Here is a 22,794-nt window from a genome sequence, read left to right as displayed (position 1 = left end):
ATAAACTCCTGCCTGCACAGGTCTATTAGGTAAGTAATTTAATGAACCCCTGCACAGGCCAATGCTTTGATTGGTCCAACTGCGGGGTAAATCAAATGAACAAAATTACACTTATCCAATCGATTCTGACTATTTAGTGGGGCGTACATTTATTTTGACTCTTTCTTATCTTAACTAAGAGATGCCATTTCAGTTTGTTTTATGCACCACCTATGAATGCACGACTGTATTTAGAGACACTTGAGGAGAATTGAAATTATCATAAAGGCTCCTGATAGTCCAAGCATTTTAAATCTAAACACTTTTTAATTTGAGCCTCGTAATCTACACATTTTTCATATCACTGTCACAAAAATAGAGGTAATAAACCATAGAGGAAGATTGTCGCTCTCGTAACTGGGCGAAACATCAATACGTTTTGACAGTTATTTACCCACCATGTTTGAGAATGAGAACAAAGGAAACAGCAGCGACACCTCTATGATTTATTACCTCTATTGTTACAAATCATGCAATCCCGTGATTTAGATTAGGACCCGTAATGAGAAGAGTGATGCAAGCTTGGTGGTAGTGATGGTCATAATGGAAATAAAATAAAACGCAAAAATTGCACTGTTTCACAGATTTTTCATTTCGTTGTATATTTTTCCTCGGTTGTGTTTTTTTCTAACACTTCAATACGTCACTAATACTAGGCATTGTGAATCGCTCATTGCTCTGTTCACGGATGGGAAGGGAAAAGGGGAAAATACAATGTGATCTATTGTTGAGTACAGGAATAAATATCTTATGGGGTAATTCATTTGAATATTATGTTTATTACTTTCGCTAATTATTTTTGAACTAATCTGTTCGTACTATGGATTAAGAAGTCTTTTCGGGAATGAGTTACTACACCTAGTATTTGTTAAAAGCAAAAAAAAAACAAGGGATATCGTTTCATGTGTGTTCTTTGCTTAAGCCGTGATTTGAGTATGAAATTTGCAGGGTGATATGATTGGTCCGGAAAACTGAATGTTTATGATTCGATGTTTCAATCCCTCGTATGACTATCCTACGTAACGCGAATGCATGCACAAAATGGCTATTTTTTGTTTTATTTTTTCATACAGACATGCATACTTTGCTAACATTTTTTTAAGTGCACCCTTTGATATTTTTATACATTAAAAATCTACAAAAGCATCTAACTAGAAACATTATCTCCCTATCTTCTCGATCACATTATTTAGAATTTTAGCCTAGAATTTTACAAATTATTCAGTTTTTCTTTACTGATTTAGATGCTTTTTCTCATAATCGTGCAAAACTGTTAGCCTCTCATCATCTCGTCCGATGATGATTTTTTTAGATTTTTTTATGAACTAAAGCCAGGCTTATTGGAAGAATATAGTAAATTGATTTTGTCACAGATAATTTGGCAACACATGAGAATTTGAAGAATGAAAATGAATATTAGCATGGGACAGAGCATAAAATGAACTTTTCTTTCAATTTAATTGGTGTACTGATCCATAAGGTTTTACAGCATCTGTGTTTCACCACACAACGGATAATCGAGTAGTACTGCTGTTTCAATAGTTTTTTTTTTCCTTTCCAAGTAGGACTTTGTATGAGTTCATTTGACATTTGAATGGTGTTAAACTTCATTAACAACAAAAACAAACAAAACTTCAACGACATAAAGAAAATATTTCTTTTCGGCACTCAAGCCCCATAAGACAAGTTCATTATTTAACGTTCGAGTTGGACCGAAATTGATTTGAAATTATAGAAAAAGAGTTTTTTTATAAACAGGCTTAACATCAAATAGAAAACTCATCTTTAATCCCATAACAAGCATGGGAATTTTGTATGCCCGAAAAAAATGTATTGGAAATTGCACAAAATGAACCAAATTATAATTTGTACTTCTCAACGGTACTGAAATGTATTCATCACTTGTCATAAGACGAGTATTTACCTTTGACAGACACGTATTTCGACCTCAACAGTAAGGCCTTCTCCAGTGTCTCGTACTTGACTCGACTTGTCGACTTGTCGAGTCAAGTACGATACACTGAAGATGGCCTTACTGTTGTGGTCGAAATACGTATCTGTCAAAGGTATAATAAAGTAGTGGAATTAAATGGAATAGATCGCGTTAATTTTAAACAATTTTCGGCATCGTTTAAGTCAAACCTCCGTGCAGTTGATTTGTTGTGCTGCCCTGAGGGGCTGAACGCGAGTCTTTTATTTGATGTTTGAGCGGTACCGGAGTTTATTTGAAATGAGTTTCGATGCATCTCAAACATCATATAATGAACCTATGCATAGACCCCAAACGTTCATTTGAGTTCATTTGATGGTGATTGAACTTTGCGGGACAGGGGAACAAATGAACTACACTAAAGTTTTGACGTCTGAATGCTAAATAATTTTTTTGTAGCGAACTCGCTTAGAAAGAAGAGACACTTCTTACATCGGTTTAATTTCAATGGGGAGGTGCATCGAATGAACACAATGACGTTTGAGCGGTGCGCTGTTCACTAAAAATGAACACTCTTGCATACATCGAGTTCATTCAAAATAAATTTCGGTACCGCTCAAAAGTCAAATAATGAACCTATGCACTGCCCCATAGGTCAGTGCACTGAATGAACTTAACAAAGGATTTGTCGTTTGGGAGGTACCAAAATGAACCCTTCTCCCTACATTGAGTTTATTTCAAACTAGCGAAAAAAAACCCAAATTTGCCCGGGTGTTGCAAATGTCACAATAAACTATTTGCAGCACCGCAATCTAGATCAATTTCCGTGTGTTTGTTTTGATTTCCTCAATAGCTGACTCAAAATTGTATTCTAATGATTTTATTTTACATTTTCCCGTTAAATTCAATAACTTTTTGTATATACAAACCTTGCGGATCCCAAAACGAATCGATTAGGAAAACACCTAAGATGATAAAGATGAAGATGAATTTTGGCATCTCCCAAACGTCAAAACCTTTGGAAAGTTTATTCGATGCACTTTCTCACCTCATGGCACCTCTCGGACATCAAACCTTTCGTTGAGTTTATTCGATGAAACGCTTCATGCCGTAGAAACTATGTGCGAAAATAATCAATAGGGAAAGGTGGTCGGTTGTCAGTACCCTTTTGTTCTTGGTTCATAAGAATCGCCCAATAGGGGAGGAGAAAACCGCCAGCTGTCATCGAGAGAAAAAGTAGAATCATTGAAATTTCATACGGTGTGGTATAGAAAATGAAGTATATTTTTGTCAGACCGCATCGTGCTTTCGTGCTGTGCGGTTCTTTCTCTCTTTGCGGAAGGAAGTTTTTAATACTCAACGGTGCTTCTTAGCGCTATTTGTACCCACTGATCCCGTTACGATCTTTGCAAGGACCCGTGCCTTCGTTTTACGTTGGACCCGTTTGCGGAAGGAAAATTCCGACAAGCGGTGGTAATCCTGCAGGGACACCGTTCTGGGAAAAAACCTCTTAGAAGGTCACGTCTCCACGCTCAGCAATGAGTATTAACAAAAACAAGAGGAAGGGGGAGTCTCTGAATTCTCCACTTCCTTCAAAGAAACAAGGTTTCAAGACCGTCCTGCCCAAGCGCGGAAAAATAGAAGGAAGCTGGAGACTTCAGATATTCCTTCTAAATCTAATGTTGACATTGTTTCTTCTCCTATCGAACTGAGCAATCAGTTCGATTTGATTAATGATGAAATTGAGCAAATCGAATCTACCTTTAGCCCAGGTGATTCGATTCATGCGAAGAAACAAAGGATTCCGCCAATTGTGGTATCTGTTGCCGAGTTTTCTGGCTTTCGGAATGAAATCTTGAGTAACCTTCAGGGGATCAAGGTTTCATTTCAGATTGCTAGGAAGGGTGACTGCCGCGTTTTGCCGGGATCCTTTGACGATCGCAAACGTCTTCTTCACTATTTGACTGAGAAGCGCCATAAATTCTTCACATACGACGACAAAACTGAGCGATTGTTCAAAGTCGTCTTGAAAGGTCTCCCCAGTGATGACAAATCACTGGATGAGATTAAAATTGAAATTTCTCAATTACTTGGATTTTCACCAGTCCAAGTAATTAAGATGAAAACAGAAATCCCATTCTGGTACTTCCCGAGGGCATTTCTCAAGAATTTTATTTAGTTCATTTTAACAAAAGTGAACTAAATAATATGAAAAGTTTGGAAAAAGGCCTGTATTATGTCTCATGTCCGTGTTACATGGAACATTTCCGCAGGCCTGGAAATTTCCAAAACCCTACCCAGTGCCGTAAGTGCCAAAAGTGGGGTCATGGAACCAAACATTGTCACATGGATGCTAAATGCATGATTTGTGGTGGAACCTCTCACGCCAAGGACGCATGTCCTGTGAGAGAAGATTCCAATAAATTTAAGTGCGCAAACTGTGGGGCAATCATAAATCCAATTTCTGGGAATGCCCTTCACGCAAAAAGTTTTGAATTCCGTGCAAAATTGATGACGGAAATTCCAATCGGATCCCAGATTCGACGGGTAGAAATTTTCAAACGCTCAAATTTCGAAACCGGTTACCGGTCGAGCAATTCATACCCACCACAATTCACAAACAAATTTTGCCGCTCGTCAACGGGTAGCAAGCACTTCAGTAAATTCCAATTTTTCCAATGTACCTACGTATGCAAACATCGCTGCTGGTAGACAAAATTTCTCTTCTCAAAATGAGGTTTATACCCATGTCCCAACGGAAAATGAAGGTCATGTTGCCGATTCAGGTAGCATGAGTGCTTCCGATTTTGATTTTTTAACTGAACAATTGCATCACATGATTGATGCAATGTTCAAAGCAAATACCATTCCTGAAGCTGTTCAGGTTGGTATAAAGTACACACAAAAAAATGTTATCGGACTCCGTTTCAATGGATCCAAATAATTGTGTGAAAGTTCTAAATTGAAATGCCCGCTCTCTAAAGGGTAAGGAAGATGAATTATTCAACTTCCTTTCAGTTCATAATGTGCATATTGCCATTATAACTGAAACGTATTTAAAACCAGGACTCTCCATTAAAAGAGATCCAAACTATTTTATCTACAGAAATGATCGTCTTGACAGCGCCTGTGGTGGGGTCGCCATTGTCATTAATAGACGTATCAAACATAAATTATTTTCTTCGTTTGAAACCAAAGTTTTTGAAACCTTGGGAGTTTCTGTTGAAACAAATTTTGGACAATTTTCCTTCATTGCAGCCTACTTGCCTTTTCAATGCAATGGGCAGCAAAAGAATTTGTTGAAAGCTGATCTTAAATTTCTGACTCGCAACAAATCAAAATTCTTCGTAATTGGTGACTTCAATGCCAAACACCGTTCATGGAATAATGCTCAAAGCAATTCCAACGGCAACATTTTATTTGAAGATTGTTCTGCGGGATATTATACTATTCAATATCCCAATGGCCCTACTTGTTTTTCTTCCAGTCGAAATCCTTCTACAATTGATTTAGTTTTAACGGATTCAAGTCAGCTGTGTGGCCAATTGGTAACTCATGCTGACTTTGACTCTGATCACCTTCCTGTGACATTTGAAATCTCACAAGAAGCCATTTACAATCCAATCAGCTCTACTTTTAATTATCATAGAGCTGATTGGGATTTATATAAAACATATATCGATAGGAATTTTGATGTTAATATTCCTTTGGATACCAAAAGTGATATTGACAATGCGCTCGTATCTTTGACAAATTTAATTGTCGAAGCCAGAGGCATTGCAATTCCGAAATGTGAAGTTAAATTCAACTCCATTATTATTGACGACGATCTTCAGCTACTGATCCGTCTTAAAAATGTGAGAAGAAGGCAATACCAAAGAACTCGCGATCCCGCGTTGAAAGTTATTTGGCGAGATTTGCAAAATGAAATTAAAAACGTTTCGCTATTCTGAGAAATACCAACTTTGAGAATAATGTCTCGAAGTTGGATCCCAGTTCGAAACCCTTTTGGAAATTAACGAAAATTCTTAAAAAACCTCAAAAGCCAATTCCAGCGCTTAAAGAGGGAAATAAAATTATATTAACAAATGGCGAAAAGGCTCAAAAACTTGCTCAGCAGTTCGAGAGTGCCCATAATTTTAGTCTAGGTCTCACTAGTCCAATTGAGGATCAGGTTACACGGAGCTTCGAAGACATTCTCAATCAAGAGAATGTTTTTGACCCTTCGTTAGGAACCAATTTGGATGAAGTGAGATCTATTACTAGAAAATTTAAAAATATGAAAGCCCCGGGTGATGATGGTATTTTCTACATACTTATCAAAAAACTTCCTGAGAACTCTTTATCCTTTTTGGTTAATTTATTTAACAAATGTTTTCAATTGGCATACTTTCCAGATAAATGGAAAAACGCCAAAGTTGTTCCAATTTTGAAGCCGGACAAAAATCCAGCTGAGACTTCTAGTTATCATTCAATCAGTTTGCTTTCTTCAATAAGCAAACTGTTTGAAAAGATTATTTTAAATAGAATGATGGTTCATATTAATGATAATTCTATTTTTGCTGATGAGCAATTTGGTTTTCGCCATGGGCATTCAACCACTCATCAGTTATTAAGAGTTACGAACTTAATTCGGCTCAACAAATCTGAAGGATATTCGACTGGAGTTGCTCTTCTTGATATAGAGAAAGCATTTGACAGTGTTTGGCATGAAGGTTTGATTGTAAAATTGATGAATTTTAATTTTCCTCTATACATCATTAAACTGATCCAAAATTATTTATCAGATCGCTCACTGCAGGTAAACTATCAGAATTCTAAATCTGATAGATTACCTGTAAGGGCTGGTGTCCCCCAAGGCAGCACACTGGGGCCCATATTGTATAACATTTTTACTTCTGACATACCTGATTTACCACCAGGGTGTCAAAAATCTTTGTTTGCAGATGACACGGGCCTTTCAGCCAAAGGGCGAAGCCTTCGTGTCATTTGTAGTAGATTGCAAAAAAGTTTGGATATTTTCTCCACTTACTTGCAAAAAAAGAAAATTTCCCCGAATGCCTCCAAAACTCAGCTGATATTTTCCCCACATACGCCGAGAGCTTCTTATTTGAAACCTTCTAGCAGACATATTGTCACTATGAATGGGGTTTCAATTAAGTGGTCTATGAAGCTAAATATTTAGGACTTCTGCTAGATCAAAATTAACTTTTAAAAATCACATTGAAGGCCTTCAAGCCAAATGTAACAAATATATTAAGTGCCTATATCCACTTATAAACAGAAAATCAAAACTTTGTCTTAAGAACAAACTTTTGATTTACAAACAAATTTTTAGACCTGCCATGTTGTATGCTGTGCCAATATGGGCTAGTTGCTGCAATACCAGAAAGAAGGCACTCCAGAGGATTCAAAATAAAATTTTGAAAATGATTCTGAAGTTGCCTCCGTGGTATAGTACCAATGAACTTCATAGAATTTCTAATATTGAGACATTGCAACAAATGTCCAACAAAATAATTTCCAATTTTAGACAAAAATCGTTGCAATCTTCTATTGCAACGATTAACTCCTTGTACCCTTAGTATAAAATAGGTTTAGTTTAAGTTGAAAAAAGTATATTTTTGTTATAAAACAAAAATTAGAGATGGTTTTCAAAAATTCTTGGTTCAAGGGGTTAGAATTTTGAAAGTACGCAAAATAGAATTGATATCTCGTTTTTTATATTTTTTCGAATAAGCAGTTAATGCCTAAGATTGTTGAAGTTCTAACCTCACAAACTAAACATTGTATGACTAAAAAAAATAACATTCTAGAGGCATTTTAAACCTCATTTCCTATATCATGCCATGTCAAATTTTCGTGATTATACTTTTTCTCGAAACTTTTCCAGGTGGCAGCACTGACGAAAGAACCGCCCCCATTGAACAAAGTGGTGATATTTGCCTATAGCCTATAGACATAAGCTAATAACTGGTAAAGAAATTTGATTTATTTTATCTTTTAGAAATTTGTAAATAATAATTTTGTTAGGTGCTGGTTTTATGCCGTTTAGAAAAAGGTGGTTGTCGGCACTCCAATTAAAACATTAAAAACGAAAAAATATTAACTGAAGGCGTTCTGACTGAAAATAGGGGAAATGTTCCGATCTCCATCTCAGTGTACGTACCGTGAGAACTTTGGAGATCTAGATCTCGATTGCGTGTGAACCAATTTTGCTGAAAATTTAACCAGAGCTCAGATATAACTTTTACCAAACTTGAGTTTCGGCCATATTGATTCATAGCGTAAAAAATTATCGCGGTAATACCAAAACGATTTTTTTTGGCAAAAAATTGATTTTATAAGACACTAGTCGACCCGGCAGACGTTGTCCTGCATAGTAGGCGAAAATGTGCGTTTTCAACTGCCCATGCAAAGATTCCCATACAAAATCATGTTTTAGTTTTTCACGATTTACTCAACCTAATTCGTAAATTTCGCATGAGGAAATATAATATAAACCCGTCGGAAACTATAACGAATGTTTCTGCTGAAGAAATGAAAAACATCCATCCAGCCGTTTTCGAGTTATGCGGATACGAACACAGACCATTTCATTTTTATATATAAGAAGATTGAAAACTACAACTTGTAGTGTACAAGTATATTCCGCAAACTTTTTTGTATTGCCAAAATACACGTTTTTGCTGAATAAGTCATCAGTTTACAATCTATAGAATTCTAGATATTTAAAAAATAAATTTTTGTCAAAAAATTCATCTTGGTATTACCGCCCCGTAACGCTGGGTAGACACCTTTGCGTGGTGTGTTACGGTGTAAGATCTACCACGGTCATATTGCCAGCTACAGGCAAATCCTGACCCAACGAATACCTTCCCCAATATCCAACTCCGTGGTACTTATGAGGGTGTCGCTGAGTCGGGGGCCTCTCGTTAAGTAAGTACTACATCAACACTTCCTTCCCCTCCCAAGTTACGGTGAAGATGGGCGTGGCCAGGAGTAGTAATTCTCATGCTTTTGTGATTTTTATCCTAGATTGAGAACGGAGGACCACGCCCACCGTGATTTCTGATAGCAATCTGGATAAGGATTTCAAAAGAAAAACATGAGTATCACTAGTGTCCAATCTACGAAGTACACCGTAACTACGCTATGCTATGCTATTCTATGCTAAATTCATCTTGGTATTACCGCAATAATTTTTTACCCTATGAATCAATATGGTCGAAACTCAGGTGTGGTAAAATTCAAGTTATATCTGAGCTCTGATCAAATTTTCAGCAAAATTGGTTCAAATGCAATCGAGATCTAGATCTCCAAAGTTGACCATTTTGTATGAAAATCGGCGAGTGGGCTTTTTATTATGCCGGTCACTGTATATCCATCTCATCGCTAAACAAAGAAATACGGCACCAAATTCGTCGCTTCCTTTTGTCAACATGTGTGCTCACTGCTGAAAAAAATCACAATAATAATAAACAAAACAAATTCATTTCCATTGCTTTGTTTGTGATGGGATGGAAACAGGAGCTATGAGATAAAGTGGCGAACCGTTCCCCTATCATGATTTTTTTTTGTGTAAATTAATTACGTTTAAGGTTTAAGGACAAGCCTGTCGACGCACCAAAGCTGGAATAATTAAAATGACAGTTTCGCGTTGCTTCTGTATCAAGTGTTGTGTTTAAGTACATTATATTGTGCCTTGCAACAAAATGTCAATTTTCGTAATTATTTTCCAAAGCACGTGCTATCAAAGCATTATCACGATCAACCACGCGGTGGTCAAATTTTCAAAAATATCAAAGTAGCTTTTTCTTTGGGGGTAGATTTTTCTTAGGCGACAATCTGGATTTTTGCTTGCGACGAAAAATAAGCTGAGGAGTTGATTTTTTTATGAGCTGTACAAACTGAAATTAGGCAATTGTCTTGATACCCTTGTAAAATGGGGTGCAGAAAACCGACCATGTTTGGATGCCGGCAACCGAAATTAGTGACCATTTTGAAAAGTGAAAACAAAAGATTAATTGTAAACGCTAAAATTTCGAATTATAGAATAGAGTAAATTTACTTTGCAAATACAAAATAAATTTACCTTTTCGATTGTTTTACTAAGCAAATGTTGGAAAAAAGAAAAACTTTTTAATGACTTTTTGCGAAAAAAAAAATCAGTTTAGATTTTTAGATTTGATAATAATCCATAATCCATCCATCCAACCGACCACCTTCCCCTACATTAAACATTAAAATTGTTGTTTTGATAAAATTTCAGTAAAAATTATAAAACTTCAATAGAAAATGTGAAGTTCTTCAACATTTTTCGAGAAATCCATTTCAAAATTATTTTGTTTTCTCACCTGTGAATCGAACAGCACTAGCACAAGATTTCAAAATAATATTTGTTACAGCCAAATGAACTCATACAAAGTCTTATGGATGCATTGGACTATAGTTAGTGAAAATGAAAACTAATTTTAAATAAAACGATCGGGTTTGGTATTCAGAATCTCTATACTTTGTGCTCAAAATCAGCTGTTATTTCTATAAACCTTTTTTTACTATATTATTTTATTCCTCAATTACAAATTATCCAAACTAGAATGTTTGCGCTAAATTAAATAGGAAGTGACTTTAATTGATGACAAATTCATTTAAAACTATTATTCACCGTAAAAAAGTGATAGGAATCTTATTTCGGGAATATTTCAGATTCATAAACTACTGTGGAAACATATATGGCAGTTTTTGATTGAAAATTATGAATTGACTTTTTTTTCTAAAGATGTAAGTATTTGACATTATTTCTGTCATATCCTTTTCAAGATATGTATAGAGATTTAGGGTCACCAAAACATAATCTTGTGAAAATTGAAAATTGTCTTTATTTTCACTAACTACTGATTTATCAAAGAATCAAGCCCTATGCACTGGAATCAGTTTATTTTTTAAAGTTATAACTGGGGTTTCGTTTTGAAACTAGAAAATATCATCCAGCAGCGGTTGCCCTCAGCAGTAAACGAACTGAAGGTGACGAATAAATAATTGTTTTTATTTTAAGTATCTATCTAGTCGGATGTATAAAAACATAAAACTAAAAACTATCGGTGTATAAAACACATCTCACAATTCGACAACGTAATACACATGTTCAGCTTTATATTGCTAAAACTCTAGAATATACATACAGTCATTAGATGGAAATGGTCGGAAATGAAGGTAAAGCTACTGAAACTATAACGACAGTCTAATGAGAAAATGCTACTCTAATGCCAACGTTAGGTGAGTTTCCCGTGCTTTTGAACTAGCGATGGAGTTGCCCCATTAATGGGTTGTGTTACATTGGACTGGGAAAACAAAATCACAATTTGCAATGTCGAATGCAAGGGTCGCAGTGATGGGTCTTTCTCGCGTTTCTAATCTAGAGGAGTAAAACTTGCAACAAGCACAAAGAGCAGCCAAAATAGTGAACATAGGAAGGTATAGATAGCAAATTTAGGCGAGCAAAAACAGACAAATAGGGTGGTTAAATGCTGTGGATTTCGGAGGCTGGGTAGAATGCAGATAGAGGATGACGGGGTTTTGCTGGTTTGTGTACATTATTGGGCGTGGGGTGCGTGCGTTCACAGTACCTCAATGTCGTCGTCGTGGTCGTCGTTCTGTAGCTGCTGCCGCCCGTTGGCCGAGTTGCGATTGTGCTGCCGCCTGGGGTCGAATGCGTCCACCACAATTTGCTCGGTGCCCTTGATTTCCGCCCGGCAGAACGGACAGCCCTGTGAATAGACAGAATATTTGGTATTACATATGGAAATAAATAATTTAAGATACTATATTAAACTTTATACTGAGATACAAATAAACCCACAATAAAATATAGGCAGGACTTTTTAAAATAATTTGCCATGAGCTCATGGAACAAAAGGCTTCGTTACAATGGCTTCCATTCCTCGATCTCTTCCTTCATCGATAGGCCCTTCAATATAGAGCTTTGAAGTGTCGTTGCTTATGACAGGGAGCAAAGCCTCATTGATCACTATTGAATATGATAACGATCGGTCATTGTATTCAACATTTATGAAGAAAATAGTGCTTTGCATCAAAATTAATGGTTGGTGTCTTAGCTAAATGCGAGAAAGGTAGTTACATTGCATGCGGATCTACCAGATCAGTAGAAACATAAGTACTAGAACGCTGATGGCGCTGTAGCTATTTTAAGTATTTTGCCAAAATATGCTTTGAAGAACTTGACTTTACCGTGTATTATACATCATATTGAAGTTTATGCCTTTCCTTGGGAAATTCCTTTGAATTTCCTTGGGAAATTCCTTCGAATTTCCTTGGGAAATTCCTTCGAATTTCTTTGGGAAATTCCTTCGAATTTCCTTGGGAAATTCCTTCGAATTTCCTTGGGAAATTCCTTCGAATTTCCTTGGGAAATTCCTTCGAATTTCCTTGGGAAATTCCTTCGAATTTCCTTGGGAAATTCCTTCGAATTTCCTTGGGAAATTCCTTCGAATTTTCTTGGGAAATTCCTTCGAATTTCCTTGGAAAATTCCTTTGAAATTCCTTGGGAAATTCCTTCAAAATTTTCTTGGGAAATTCCTTCGAATTTCCTTGGGAAATTCGTTTGAAATTCCTTGGGAAATTCCTTTAAAATTTTCTTGGGAAATTCCTTCGAATTTTCTTGGGAAATTCCTTCAAAATTTTCTTGGGAAACTCCTTCGAATTTCCTTGGGAAATTCCTTCGAATTTCCTTGGGAAATTCCTTCGAAATTTCCTTGGGAAATTCTTTCGAAATTTCCTTGGGATATTCCTTCGAAATTTCCTTGGGAAATTCCTTCGAAATTTCCTTGGGAAATTCCTTCAAAATTTTCTTGGGAAATTCCTCGAATTTCCTTGGGAAATTCCTTCGAATTTCCTTGAAATTCCTTCGAATTTCCTTGGGAAATTCCTTCAAATTTCCTTGGAAAATTCCTTTCTTCGAATTTCCTTGGGAAATTTCTTCGAGTTTCCTTGGGAAATTTCTTCGAATTTCCTTGGAAATTCCTTCGAATTTCCTTGGGAAATTCCTTCGAATTTCCTTGGGAAATTCCTTCGAATTTCCTTGGAAATTCCTTCGAATTTCCTTGGGAAATTCCTTCGAATTTCCTTGGGAAATTCCTTCGAATTTCCTTGGGAAATTCCTTCGAATTTCCTTGGGAAATTCCTTCGAATTTCTTGGGAAATTCCTTCGAATTTCCTTGGAAATTCCTTCGAATTTCCTTGGGAAATTCCTTCGAATTTCCTTGGGAAATTCCTTCGAATTTCTTGGGAAATTCCTTCGAATTTCCTTGAAATTCCTTCGAATTTCCTTGGGAAATTCCTTCGAATTTCCTTGGGAAATTCCTTTGAATTTCTTGGGAAATTCTTCGAATTTCCTTGGGAAATTCCTTCGAATTTCCTTGGGAAATTCCTTCGAATTTCCTTGGGAAATTCCTTCGAATATCCTTGGGAAATTCATTCGAATTTCTTTGTGAAATTCCTTCGAATTTCCTTGGGAAATTCCTTCGAATTTCCGAAGGGAAATCCCTTCAAATTTCCTTGGGAAATTCCTTCAAATTTCCTTGGGAAATTCCTTCGAATTTCCTTGGGAACTTCTTTCGAATTTCTTCGGGAACTTCTTTCGAATTTCATTTGGAAATTCCTTCGAATTTCCTTGGGAAATTCATTCGAATTTTCTTGGTAAATTCCTTCAAATTTCCTTGGGAAATTCTTTCAAATTTCCTTGGGAAATTCCTTCGAATTTTCTTGGGAAATTTCATTCGAATTTCCTTGGGAAATTCCTTCGAATTTCCTTGGGAAATTCCTTCGAATTTCCTTGGGAAATTCCTTCGAATTTCTTGGGAATTTCCTTCGAATTTCCTCGGGAGATTCCTTCGAATTTCCTTGGGAAATTCCTTCGAATTTCCTTGGGAAATTCCTTCGAATTTCCTTGGGAAATTTCTTCGGATTTCCTTGGGAAATTTCTTCGGATTTCCTTGGGAAATTCCTTCGGATTTTCTTGAAAAATTCCTTCGGATTTCCTTGGGAAATCCTTTCAAATTTCCTTGCAAATTTTTTTCGAATTTCCTTGGGAAATTCCTTTGAAATTACTTGGGAAATTCCTTCGAATTTCCTTGGGAAATTCCTTCGAATTTCCTTGGGAAATTCCTTCGAATTTCCTTGGGAAATTCCTTCGAATTTCCTTGGGAAATTCCTTCGAATTTCCTTGGGAAATTCCTTCGAATTTCCTTGAGAAATTCCTACGAATTTCCTTGGGGAATTCCTTCGAATTTCCTTGGGAAATTCCTTCGAATTTCCTTTGAAATTCCTTCTAATTTCCTTGGGAAATTCCTTCAAATTTCCTTGGAAATTCCTTCGAATTTCCTTGGAAATTCCTTCGAATTTCCTTGGGAAATTCCTTCGAATTTCATGGAAATTCCTTCGAATTTCTTGGAACTTCCTTCGAATTTCCTTGGAAAATTGCTTCGAATTTTATTGGGAAATTCCTTCGATTTATCTTGGCAAATTCCTTCGATTTTTCTTGTGAAATTCCTTCGAATTTCCTTGGGAAATTCCTTCGAATTCCTTTGGGAAATTCCTTCGAATTTCCTTGGGAAATTCCTTCGAATTTCCTTGGGAAATTCCTTCGAATTTCCTTGGGAAATTCCTTCGAATTTCCTTGGGAAATTCCTTCGAATTTCCTTGGGAAATTCCTTCGAATTTCCTTGGGAAATTCCTTCGAATTTCCTTGGAAATTCCTTCGAATTTCCTTGGGAAATTCCTTCGAATTTCCTTGGGAAATTCCTTCGAATTTCCTTGGGAAATTCCTTCGAATTTCCTTGGGAAATTCCTTCGAATTTCCTTGGGAAATTCCTTCGAATTTCCTTGGGAAATTCTTCGAATTTCCTTGGGAAATTCCTTCGAATTTCCTTGGGAAATTCCTTCGAATTTCCTTGGGAAATTCCTTCGAATTTCCGTTGGAAATTCCTTCGAATTTCCTTGGGAAATTCCTTCGAATTTCCTTGGGAAATTCCTTCGAATTTCCTTGGGAAATTCCTTCGAATTTCCTTGGGAAATTCCTTCGAATTTCCTTGGGAAATTCCTTCGAATTTCCTTGGGAAATTCCTTCGAATTTCCTTGGAAATTCCTTCGAATTTCCTTGGGAAATTCCTTCGAATTTCCTTGGGAAATTCCTTCGAATTTCCTTGGGAAATTCCTTCGAATTTCCTTGGGAAATTCCTTCGAATTTCCTTGGGAAATTCCTTCGAATTTCCTTGGGAAATTCCTTCGAAATTCCTTGGGAAATTCCTTCGAAATTTCCTTGGGAAATTCCTTCGAAATTTCCTTGGGAAATTCCTTCGAAATTTCCTTGGGAAATTCCTTCGAATTTCCTTGGGAAATTCCTTCGAATTTCCTTGGGAAATTCCTTCGAATTTCCTTGGGAAATTCCTTCGAATTTCCTTGGGAAATTCCTTCGAATTTCCTTGGGAAATTCCTTCGAATTTCCTTGGGAAATTCCTTCGAATTTCCTTGGGAAATTCCTTCGAATTTCCTTGGGAAATTCCTTCGAATTTCCTTGGGAAATTCCTTCGAATTTCCTTGGGAAATTCCTTCGAATTTCCTTGGAAATTCCTTCGAATTTGCTTGGGAAATTCCTTCGAATTTCCTTGGGAAATTCCTTCGAATTTCCTTGGGAAATTCCTTCGAATTTCCTTGGAAATTCCTTCGAATTTCCTTGGGAAATTCCTTCGACTTTCCTTCGGAAATTCCTTCGAATTTCCTTGGGACATTCCTTCGAATTTCCTTGGGAACTTCCTTCGAATTTCCTTGGGAAATTCCTTCAATTCCTTGGGAAATTCCTTCAATTTCCTTGGAAATTCCTTCAATTTCCTTGGGAAATTCCTTCGAATTCCTTGGAAATTCCTTCAATTTCCTTGGGAAATTCCTTCGAATTTCCTTGGGAAATTCTTCGAATTTCCTTGGGAAATTCCTTCGAATTTCCTTGGGAAATTCCTTCGAATTTCCTTGGGAAATTCCTTCGAATTTCCTTGGAAATTCCTTCGAATTTCCTTGGGAAATTCCTTCCAATTTCCTTGGGAAATTCCTTCCAATTTCCTTGGGAAATTCCTTCCAATTTCCTTGGGAAATTCCTTCGAATTTCCTTGGGAAATTCCTTCGAATTTTCTTGGGAAAGTCCTTCGAATTTCCTTGGGAAAGTCCTTCGAATTTCCTTGGGAAATTCCTTCGAATTTCCTTGGGAAATTCCTTCGAATTTCCTCGGGAAATTCCTTCGAACTTCCTTGGGAAATTCCTTCGAACTTCCTTGGGAAATTCGTTCGAATTTCCTTGGGAAATTCCTTCGAATTTCCTTGGGAAATTCCTTCGAATTTGCTTGGAAATTCCTTCGAAATTCCTTGGGAAATTCCTTCGAACTTCCTTGGGAAATTCCTTCGAACTTCCTTGGGAAATTCGTTCGAATTTCCTTGGGAAATTCCTTCGAATTTCCTTGGGAAATTCCTTCGAATTTGCTTGGAAATTCCTTCGAAATTCCTTGGGAAATTCCTTTGAATTTCCTCGGGAAATTCCTTCGAATTTCCTTGGGAAATTCCTTCGAATTTCCTTGGGAAATTCCTTCGAATTTCCTTGGAAATTCCTTCGAATTTCCTTGGGAAATTCCTTCGAATTTCCTTGGGAAATTCCTTCGAATTTCCTTGGAAATTCCTTCGAATTTCCTTGGGAAATTCCTTCGAATTTCTTGGGAAATTCCTTCGAATTTCCTTGGGAAATTCCTTCGAATTTCCTTGGGAAATTCCTTCGAATTTCCTTGGGAAATTCCTTCGAATTTCTTGGGAAATTCCTTCGAATTTCCTTGGGAAATTCCTTCGAATTTCCTTGGGAAATTCCTTCGAATTTCCTTGGGAAATTCCTTCGAATTTCCTTGGGAAATTCCTTCGAATTTCCTTGGGAAATTCCTTCGAATTTCGATGGGAAATTCCTTCGAATTTCGATGGGAAGTTCCTTCGAATTTCCTTGGGAAATTCCTTCGAATTTCCTTGGGAAATTCCTTCGAATTTCCTTGGGAAATTCCTTTGAATTTCCTTGGGAAATTCCTTCGAATTTCCTTGGGAAATTTCTTCGAATTTCCTTGGGAATTTCCTTCGAATTTCCTTGGGAAATTCTTTTGAATTTCCTTGGGAAATTCTTTTGAATTTCCTTGGGAAATTCCTTCGAATTTTCTTGGGAAATTCCTTCGAATTTGCTTGGAAATATTTTCCGAATTTGCTTGGGAAATTCCTTCAAAGTTCCTTGGGAAATTCTTTCGAATTTTCTTGGGAGATTCTTTCGAATTTCTTTGGGGAACACCATCGAATTTCCTTGAGAATTTCCTTCGAATTTCCTCGGGAAATTTCTTCGAATTTTCTTGGGAATTTCTTTCGAATGTCCTTGGAAAATTTCTTCGAAGTTGCTTGGGAATGGCTTGGAAAATTGAATTTCTTTGGGATATTCTTCCGAAATTCTTTTCGAAAATTCTTTCAAATTTTCTAAGGAAACTGTTCTAAATTTTCTTGGCAAATTCTTCCTTATTTCCTTTGGAAGTTCTTCCGAGTTTGCTCAGAATTTTTTCCTTGAAATATTTTCCTTAGGAAATTCTTCCGAATTATGCAACATAATTAAATTAAGATAAGTTAAGATTCTTTTTTTCACTCCATGCATTTTGTTTTTGTTTTGAAGTGGATTTCAATCGATTTTCTTCAAATTTTTGTTCCAGCCAAGAACTAGAGGGGACGATTACACGATATATTTGCAACAGAAGCCTTCTATGCTGAGTACTAAGTGCAAATAGAATGAAAACTGAAACCTCAATTATCGATCTTTTTAAGATAATTATTCAAATATTCGACGCATAATTAAAACCAGAATCCATTATATAACATGTTTCGCCGTTATTCAATCCTTGTACGAAAAGCACTCACCTGTCCTTCCGAGTCGACCTGCCACGCCGTCAGGCAAGGCGTACACAGCAAATGCCCGCAAGGTTCAATCCTGATGTCCTTGTCGTTTTCGGCACAAATTTTACACAGCTGGAAGGTGCTCCCTGTGCGAAACAAACAAATTCTCATTTTCAGACCCTTGATTCATGGCGGTTCGTTTTGTTTTACGAGTCGGCTCGAACTTACCCATCTCACAGTACAGCTCGTACTGCTCCTGCGTCACCGTTATGTGATCCTCCAGGGGACTCTGCACGGCAAACGAGAGATCGGGATTTTGCGGCTTTCCGTCCGGGTAGAGGTAGAAACCTTCCCTGTTTGGGTAAGATTTCGAATGAATTTAGTAAAGTTTAGGATTTTTCAAACTTAAAAATGATGACGACTGATGCACTTACCTATGACCATCTAGTAAAGCTTGACATAATGACTTGTTTTGGGGAATTGTTTGGAGGATGTCGCCTTCCACCGTTACGTAACCTATCGCCCACTGACCTAGTCGTGTGCAGGATAATCTGTGCGTGGTTCAAAAGAAAGCAGTGTTAGATTTGATTACTCATGAGCTACGACAGCTGACATTCTTACCTGAAAACATAACTACCAGCCTTATTGATATACTTTTGTAAGCGTGCCTTGACTTCGTCGTACGTTAGGAAGGCGACGTAGCCCGGGTGCGTCACAGCTAGGATTTGCCAATTTCTCAGCAACGTATTCCACGGTTGAAACAGCCTATTTTGAAGTGGAATTCCGGTTAGAATGTGTGTTACGCAATGTTGCGGTTCCGCAGCCACTTACCTAGTAAACACATCGAATTCAAAATTCGATATATAATCATTGCACGTTAAGTCTATGGTGGTTTTGAGTGCCATCGCTTCCAGCCCGGAGGAGATGGGATGCACCTGTGAGAGCTCCTGCCGGAACAACTTCCACGGAACGAGCGTGCTGTGGAGGAGAGGAGAAGGCAGACCGTATATGAGAATCTCAACAAGTTATGTTTCCGTTGCTTTGGGCTAATTGGTGAAGTGTAATTAATTAAATGCATGCCGTGCCAAGGAATTTAAACGATGAAATATATGTGGTTGAGCAAGTTTAGCGTGAATAAGTTTGTCGAACAAATATGTAACTGTAACATTGCTGCCACGCAGTTTAGTGTTCTGTTCCAGAATTCCAGAAATTCAGAATATCACAATATTTGTAGCTTTGATATACTTTTAAGTCATATTAGAAAAAGTTTTCTCTAGCTCCAAACTTTTACTCAGATTAAATAATCAGATGAAATCTGTTCCACGAAAATCCTATAGGTTTTCAACGATTGTCTGTCTGTTATGTTGGCTAGGTTATGGAAAGATCAAAAGCAGTTTTATGCATCCGTAGAAACCATAATAACTGAAGGAATGGTTTCGTGCTAAATTAGATTGCGATTTGCATCAGTTGAGATTATCGAATTAATTCGTAGAACTGTGGCTTCTGTCTTCTACTTAATGTGAAGGGCTATAAGTACCGTCCCGCTAATCAATTAAAACAAATCCTATCTGAAGTTTCTGGCGAAATCAATTTGTGTTAATCAATCAGCTAGATTAATTTCACAGTTGACCGGCAACATTGCACGTCTGATATTGAAGGTGCAATGTTGCAATTTGTGGTTGATAGCCAATTATGCTAATGATATTGTGTTGTTTATCGCCCGAACACCTCTGGACATTCGGCTAAATCAATTAATTCCAGCCGAACGACAGTAGGCACAATAGAAAAATTTCCGTTGAAAGAGTGATGAACTTTCACTTCTCCACTGACTGTTGAGCGCTTCCAGCAGTTGCGCTCAATCCATTTGATATCTGCATCACCCCGACGACGGCAGGGAGCAGAAAAAAAAATCCCCGTCCAATTCAAATAAAAGCGGATTGTCGTCGTTGGTCGTCTCTCGGGATGACTTCCGGCGAACATGGATTGAGCAGTCTGAGCATCCGAACGGCGATGATGATGACGACGACGCTGGGTAACGACACAATTCGCACGATACGAAAGGGCTTTCTCCGTATGGCAGCTGCATCCTGTAACGAACATATCCGTAGGGAAGCTTAGCCTGATTCGATGGAGAGCACCGACCAATGTTGGGTTCTATAGAAAAGTTGAATTCGCAACTGTTCTATAGTGTAGGGAGTCTTGCTATACATGTCAGCGTATAGACAGCGAAGGAAAAGTTTCGAAAAATAATTACAAAAAACAGACAACAACGCGGTACAGTGCCAGCAGCCAACAGTTCATTTTGTTCTGGTTTGGCGTTCTGGTGGGGGAGTTAAATGTGGTTTTTATTGAAAATGGGGTGTCTCGGCGATCTGCACAGTTTTTCAGAATAAATGGAAGCTCTGGGAATTGTGTATAAGGATAATGAGATTAAAACTGAAAAGTTGTTTCGAATTGAGAGATAGACGTGTGGGTATGAATGTGGTGTCGATGATTTTTGAGAATGATTATTTTGATCATAGTAAACTCGTGTTCGGAGAATGTTTTAAACATTCATTTTTTTAAATCCCAATTACGATTTCCATTGATAATGTGTCTTCGAATTGATAACATACATTTTTACGCGGGTCGTATTTCACGTGACTGCAGTGAGCTCTTCCTTACTCGATATTGAAGGGACCATCGAGATATGGAATTTTTTTTCCAAAATATCAAATTCTTTTCATAACATATTGAAATATGATTTGGGGTTATTTGGTCGGGGTTCTGCGGAGACGCCCCAAGCGCCTTTTTGACTGGCTTATGATATTTTGTTCATAATATTGAAACGGAAATAAATCCATATGAATTTAGGAATATAATATCCGATACGATGTGTGATCAATTGGATCTGCTACACGAAAACTTGTGCAAGCAAATGGGTGATTTTCCATTTTCGCTTTGTGCGGTTTGGAAGAACCCCGACCATAGTCGATTGTCATTTGGCCGGATAATTTAAATTTGTTTCCTGAAATAAGTGAAATGAGAACTGAGATGCTATAAGTAAATACTGAACACCTAGAACTGAGAAGTGAATAATGAGTACCGGATAGTAAGATGTGTGCAGTGATAAGTAAGAAGTGAATAGTCAGAAGAGAGAAATGAAAAGTGAGTAGTGAGTAAAATAGAAGCAAGGGTGAGAAGTAAGAGAAGATTTTTAGGAAGTTAGAGGCGAGATGTTGAGAAGTTAGAAGTGAGTGGTAAGATATAAGACAGTAGAAGGGAGAAAGGAGAAAGAAGAAGGAATAATGAGGAAGGAAGAAGAACGAAGGAGGAAGTAAGAAGGAAAAAGGAAGAATGAAGATGGAAGGAGGAAAAAAGGAGAAAGAAGAAAGAAATAAGAAGTAGGAAGAAAAAGGGAGGAAGAAAAAAGTAGGAAGAAGGGAAAAAGTATAAGGAATAAGAAAGAAGGAAGGAGAAATAAGGAAGAGGGTAGTAGAAAATAGGAGGAAAAGGATAGACAGATTTCCATAAACAATTAAGAGCTTTCCACAAAACAAAAATAAATTGACACTTTTAAAAGCAAAAATTACAATTATAAAAAGATTTTTCCATAAAGAAATCAAAATACTACACGAAAAAAAACTTCCATAAAAAATCAATATTGCCAATAAACAATTACAAAATTTTCCACAAAATATTTTTTTTCACAAAAAATTAATAAATTTCCACGAAAAAATCAATATATCAATATAAAAATCAGGGTTTGCAGAAATCGCTCTCAACAGATAACGAACAATGGTAAAAGAGAGGCAAAAACTGTTCCGAATCATATTAAGGCTCAAGACTCCATCACAATGTTTTGAAAATTGATGACTGTATCACTTGTTTGTAATAGTGATGCAATTGGTACGGAAAAATGCAGCAGCGATAAATAAAATGTTGTTTACAACTGAGGTGGGTGGAAATGGGGTGGTAAAAATATGTCAGCTGATGCATAATGTTGCCAGACTTGACGAATTGTTTATTTTATATCATAAGACATGTTCATGGTGTATCAAATATATGGGTATTTATCGGTTTAATTTTTTTATACACCACTTGGAATGTAATAGAAGCTTACATAACATCTTTAAATATTTATTTTTGGTTTTATTGTTCAGTCCGACAAACAGCAATGATTTTTTCCAATAAATAAATCTGGCAACTGTGAAGAGATGATTATTTTCTTGTGTATGCACATCTTTGTTTGCGTGTTGGCTGGCGTATACGTTGTATTGTTCGGATTGAATGAAGTCGCATCGCGTAGATTTTGTACTCACCATTTCACTTATTGCGCTAGTGAATTTGAGTCTTCCGCATTTTATTGCATTCACAATACGGTCGTCAAATTTGTCTCTCACTTCGATTTTTGCAAAGCAGTTTTCAACAGTTTTTGAGCGTGAAGTGAATTAATTGGTAGTCAAGGTTGACGAAAAATCTGAAACTCAGTTAGTGAATATGTTTTAGGAGTGATAAAATCGAAGAAACAATGGGAAAAGATCCAGTGAAAAATCAAGTGAGTGTGTATGTGTTCGATCCGAACGTTCGAATGTTAGTATGCGTTCGATGAACATACGAATATCGGCCTTGAAAAAACGCAGTTTTCAGCGTTTTTCCAGCAATTCCTCAGTAATTGCTAGTTTTGATAAGTGAAAAATTAATATGGAAATGCCATGAATATATTATGATGGAGAGTAAGTCCGTAAATAGACCCAAAATATTGAATTTGGTTCAACATTTTGTTAGTATTAGTGCGGATTCGAATATAGTCATCGTCATTATTGGATTGATTACGATTTATAGAGCCTTAATCGTTTGCAAATTTGAAGTTTATTG

General features: G+C 36.9%; 1 protein-coding gene across 4 annotated transcripts in view; it reads right to left on the bottom strand.

Moving 5' to 3' along the window:
• LOC134208844 (E3 ubiquitin-protein ligase CBL-B-B) overlaps positions 1–22,794 on the bottom strand; it is a 256,622-nt gene that overhangs the window by 19,445 nt on the left and 214,383 nt on the right. For all 4 annotated transcript variants that reach the window (XM_062684788.1, XM_062684789.1, XM_062684787.1 and 1 more), the window contains 6 exons: positions 18,769–18,915; positions 18,559–18,702; positions 18,372–18,488; positions 18,166–18,290; positions 17,962–18,083; positions 11,599–11,739 (listed from right to left, as the gene is read on the bottom strand). In XM_062684788.1, coding sequence (XP_062540772.1) covers positions 11,599–11,739; positions 17,962–18,083; positions 18,166–18,290; positions 18,372–18,488; positions 18,559–18,702; positions 18,769–18,915 — 796 coding nt within the window. The remainder of the gene's footprint in view (positions 1–11,598; positions 11,740–17,961; positions 18,084–18,165; positions 18,291–18,371; positions 18,489–18,558; positions 18,703–18,768; positions 18,916–22,794) is intronic.

The sequence above is a fragment of the Armigeres subalbatus genome, chromosome 2 (assembly GCF_024139115.2).
Source record: "Armigeres subalbatus isolate Guangzhou_Male chromosome 2, GZ_Asu_2, whole genome shotgun sequence".
Classification (NCBI taxonomy): Eukaryota; Metazoa; Arthropoda; class Insecta; order Diptera; family Culicidae; genus Armigeres; species Armigeres subalbatus.
The sequence above is the reverse complement of the archived record's forward strand: the minus strand, read 5'-3'. Positions and strand labels throughout refer to the sequence as shown.